Source organism: Lissotriton vulgaris, chromosome 2_1 (genome assembly GCF_964263255.1).
Source record: "Lissotriton vulgaris chromosome 2_1, aLisVul1.2, whole genome shotgun sequence".
NCBI classification, from domain to species: Eukaryota; Metazoa; Chordata; class Amphibia; order Caudata; family Salamandridae; genus Lissotriton; species Lissotriton vulgaris.
The window spans coordinates 397,365,779-397,370,232 of record NC_141687.1 but is presented as its reverse complement, the minus strand read 5'-3'; the positions used below and the strand labels follow the sequence as shown (position 1 = coordinate 397,370,232).

The following is a 4,454-nucleotide window of genomic DNA, read 5'->3' as shown; positions in this document are numbered from 1 at the left end:
TCACCAGCAAAGCATCACTGTGGGTTAGTCTGGTTTGGTAGCAGAGCAGGTTACATAGGTGTATAATCAACTGAAGTTTCTTGCATGGTGTTCACGGCTTCCATTTTGCTGTGAACGGCTTTCGCTTCTTACTTTACCCCAATTTATCACCATTTGCTACAGATAAATATTGCATTTGTTCACTGAATGAAATGGATGAGAGCAAAGGGAGGGCAGACATTAAACACATGATATTTTAAAAAAGAGGTTTATTTGGCTAGCCATAATTGTGAAACTTCTTGCATCTCTTGCAGGGCAATATAGGTAAAAACATTATAAATACATATATATCTTCGTACAAAAGAGCATATTTACAATATATATATGTACATATACACGTGCAGCAAAATTATTTGCTTCTTTTAAACATTCATTCTTGTAAAGAAAGCAGGTTTCCTCTCAAAATATCTGGACAGTTTGCTAAAAACAAAAAAAGGAGACGTATTAAGCAACCGTGGGTGGGGTGTGCAAGTAGTGTAAACTGGACGCCTGTAACAATCATAAAAACACTACAATGGTAACTGGTGCCTGGAGACAGGGGCAGAAATTATGTATTTGGTTACGAACAAATTACGAGAGTTTTGATGTCACAATACTAAAATAACTGAGTAAGATGTAAACCAAAGTCTATCATTCGTTAAAAGAGTTATTAAAGCATTACAAGTGGCCATGAACTCGTTCGAAAGGGAAGTGAAGTGAACCCTTGGGACACCAGCCATCTTCAATACACCCATGCATGAGGCTAGCGGCAGAAGCGCGCCGGTGACACCGCGTGGTGAAAGCATAGTGGTGCCAGCGGAATGATAGGGTAGGACAACAAACCATACTTGAATTTACATTTGGAACGCGGAGTTACCAACACCCAGAATCAATCAATGGTGCAAATCATCTAATAAGTAACAACCGATAAGGAACAGCGATTCAATTAGCCAAATGACGCTCTGCTGAGTATTTCTAGCGAGATCTGGGGACACACAAACCCAACAAAAAACAAGTGAATTCAATTTCCACATTGAATCCGCATTCATATTTCACTTTAAGGACTTCCAAAATGAAATGCTTGAGCTGTGCAGTGAAAATGTATTTTGTGGGACAGGAATGTTTGAAACGGCACCACAAAGCCACAGAAGCAAGTTTATAGGGAACCTTTTAACGAAGGAGACTCCGTTTCAATATATTGCTACCAGAGTAAAAAAAAAATAAAAAAAGTGGCGTATCCAAGCTCGCATGAAATAATAAAGCAAGCACCAGCTTCAGCGGTCTCCTTACTTACAAAGCCAAAAGAAAAGAAGAAATCTAAACATCACTTCCCCTCACAGCCAAAACAGTAGGTTCGGTACAATTTCATTACAGAGCAGCGTTGCTGGTAGACGCAGTGGCTGTAATTGAGCAGAGTTCAGGTGGATATTTCAAGTTACTTGTCCTGAAGATAACCTACATTACAAGGATGGGCATCTTCACACAACTATGGGGAGAGGAGGGCCGTGTACAACAGGTGTGATGGGCATTCAAGTAATGAGCAGCGGATAAGATGGACTACAGGTGTCCAATTAAAGTCATCGCATTTCCTGCAAAATTGGTCTATCACAGTTCCACGCAGTGGTACAAGGTAAGGCTTCGGGGACTGCTGTGCGCCCCCAGTTCGTGTCCAACATTCACGGTTTTAGGCCAGACCACACACAGCCCAGCTTATTGCCATTCAGAAAGGGCACACCGATGTCCAAGTTCTGTGCACCCTTCGCCAGTGCAGTATTAAAGTCTTTTAGGCCAGGGGGCTCATACTGTCGTCTCCCCCTTCCCTGTGCCCCTCAACCTGTGGTAGAAGCTCTGCCAGGACTGCAGGGTCTTGCCGGACCAGACCCACACGCCGGAGGTGATGCCCACAATCATGGTCATGAGATACTTGATCATAAAGACGGTGAAGTCCGGGCCTGCTGGAGGGGAGGGCCCCGGCGGCGGGCAGGGCACGGCCAGGCTCTTGCAGGTCTGCAGCCTCCAGCCCCGCTCCCAGGCCCCTCGGGAGGCCTGCTCGTAGAAGAGGCAGGCCAGCAACAGGGCGGCGGGCACGGTGTGGAGCACGCTGAACACCCCGATGCGCACCATCAGCCGCTCCAGCTTGTCAGTCTGCGAACCACCGCTCTTCATCACGGTGCGGATCCGGAAGAGGGACACGAAGCCGGCCAGCAGGAAGGCAGTGCCAGCCGCCAGGTAGGCGGCGAGGGGCCCCAGCACCAGGGCCCGCAGCGCAGGGGCACTGCTCAGGCCCACGTAGCAGACGCCGCTGAGGGGGTCGCCGTCCACCCGGCCCAGTGCCAGCACCACGATGGTCTGCGCAGCCGGCAGGGCCCAGGCCCCCAGGTGGAACCACTGCGCCTGGGCCTCGATGGCCTCCCGGCCCCACTTGAGACCGGCCGAGAGGAACCAGGCGAGCGAGAGCACCACCCACCAGGCGGAGGAGGCCATGCCGAAGAAGTAGAGCAGCATGAAGAGCGCCGTGCAGCCCTCGCGCTTGGTGCCCTGCACCACGGTGCGCCAGCCCCCGGGCCCGGCCGGCTCCAGGCAGGCGGCGCGCCGCCCCAGCGCCCAGCCCGCGCCGTAGGCCACGGCCACCATCAGGTAGCAGCCGGACAGGAAGATGATGGGCCGCTCGGGGTAGCGGAAGCGCCGGGTGTCCACCAGGTAGGTCAGCACGGTGAAGAGCGTGGAGAGGCCGCAGAGCAGCGCCCAGCTGCCCACCCAGGCCCGGGCGAAGCGCGCCTCTGCCTCCGAGAAGTACATGAGCCCGTGCGGGCGGCTGGGCTCGCACGGGGCGCCGCAGTCGCGCTCCCCCAGGAAGCGGTAGCCCAGGTAGGGCGGCACCCGGAGGTGCAGCGGGCAGCCGGAGGGCGTCAGGTCCGAGGCGCCGGCGGCAGAGGGCGCGGGGGCGGGCGGCGGGCCGGTGGGCGCCTCCGAGCTGTTCTGTCCCACGCAGATCTCGCCGGCGCCGTGCACCGGGAAGAGCTCGCAGCGCAGCCGCTCGGGCCACTGGAAGCCGAACTTGTTCATGAGCGCCTCGCAGCCGTGGCGGGCCCGCTCGCAGAGGGAGCGGCAGGGCGGGATGGCCTGCTCCAGCACGGTGCAGACCGGCGCGTACATGGAGCACAGGAAGAAGCGCAGCTCCGGCGAGCACTGCACCTTCACCAGCGGGTAGAACTGGTGCACCTCCAGCCCGGCGTCCTCCTGGCTCACGTGGCCCAGCAGGTTGGGAAAGATGGTCTGGTTGTAGGCGATGTCAGCGCACAGCGGGATGGAGATGGGCTGGCAGAAGCCGTGGTCCGGGATGGAGAGGCCCTTCTCGCCGTGGTACGGCTGGGCGGCGCGGGCCGGGAGCCCCAGCACCAGGAGCAGCAGCAGGGCTGGGGGAGGCGCCATCCCCGGGGAGAGGTTTGCCGGCCTCCGGGCAACTCCAACAACTTTACGGCAGTCCGTGGAGGATCGAAGGGGACGTGCAGGGCAAGGCAGACTGAAGAAGTACCCAATGGTGATCAGTCCAGAAAGGCGTGCTCCCTTCAGCACGTGTGGCACTTGAGAAGATAACGGGGGTATGTTAGTGCCTTGGAGACAGCGCTGATTGTTTCTGAAGTATGTCCAGTTTCTTGGGCTGTAGCCAAATCTTTAGTTTCTCTTTAACGTTCAAGTCCCTCCCAAAAACTTCCAGGTGCAGCAAGCTTCATTCTTTTTTTTCCCCGGAAAAACACCAACTTTTTTATGGAGTCTGTGCTCTTTGTTAGAACAAGTTTTTTAAATGTGCCTAATGCAATCCAGTTGGTGGTACGAAGTTCCCTTTTCGTGGAGCACAAATATAACGGGTTTCGATCGCACCGAGGAGTGGCCAGGCGTCAGTCCAGGAAGGAAGCCTTACCAGGCAGCGATCTCTCCCCTTCTTGCGGTATCTCTGGAGAAAGAAAGTTAAACTCCAGCAACGATTGATGCCTTTAGGTCCGAGGTCGCCTTTCACTTAACTTTCCGTTGGCGAATTGTCTTTTCGGTTTCTGCCCGCCGTCTCTTGCCTTGCTCTATGCTGGTACTGTAGCTGAGTACTCACTCGGTTGACAGGCAGGAGCAGCATCGGTGTTTTTCGCCCCAGCTGCTGCCGCAACACTTTACAACGCCGCGCGCCTTCTTCTTACTCCGAGAGACATCGAATCAGCCGCGCGCCGAGTGTGTATACGGTGTTATAAAGGGAATAGACGCCCCTCCCCCTCCAATTCCCAGTCCCCATTCAATAAACTATGGAGTGAAGGAGCGCGAGGCGAGGGCGTGCGCAGCAGTTTTCCGGGCCAATCGCTGTTTTTGTTGTCTTTATTGCAGGGTTCCAATTGGCTGCTGGGACCACGTCGTCGAATGTAATGTTTAGAGTTGAGGAAAAACAAAAC

General features: G+C 54.6%; 1 protein-coding gene across 1 annotated transcript; it reads right to left on the bottom strand.

Annotated features, from left to right (window-relative positions):
• Positions 1 to 233: 233 nt before the first annotated feature.
• Positions 234 to 4,207, bottom strand: FZD7 (frizzled class receptor 7). The gene has a single exon (XM_086955260.1). The coding sequence runs from the start codon at positions 3,448 to 3,450 to the stop codon at positions 1,816 to 1,818; it is 1,635 nt and encodes a 544-aa protein (XP_086811386.1). The 5' UTR covers positions 3,451 to 4,207; the 3' UTR covers positions 234 to 1,815.
• Between the last annotated feature and the right edge of the window lie 247 nt (positions 4,208 to 4,454).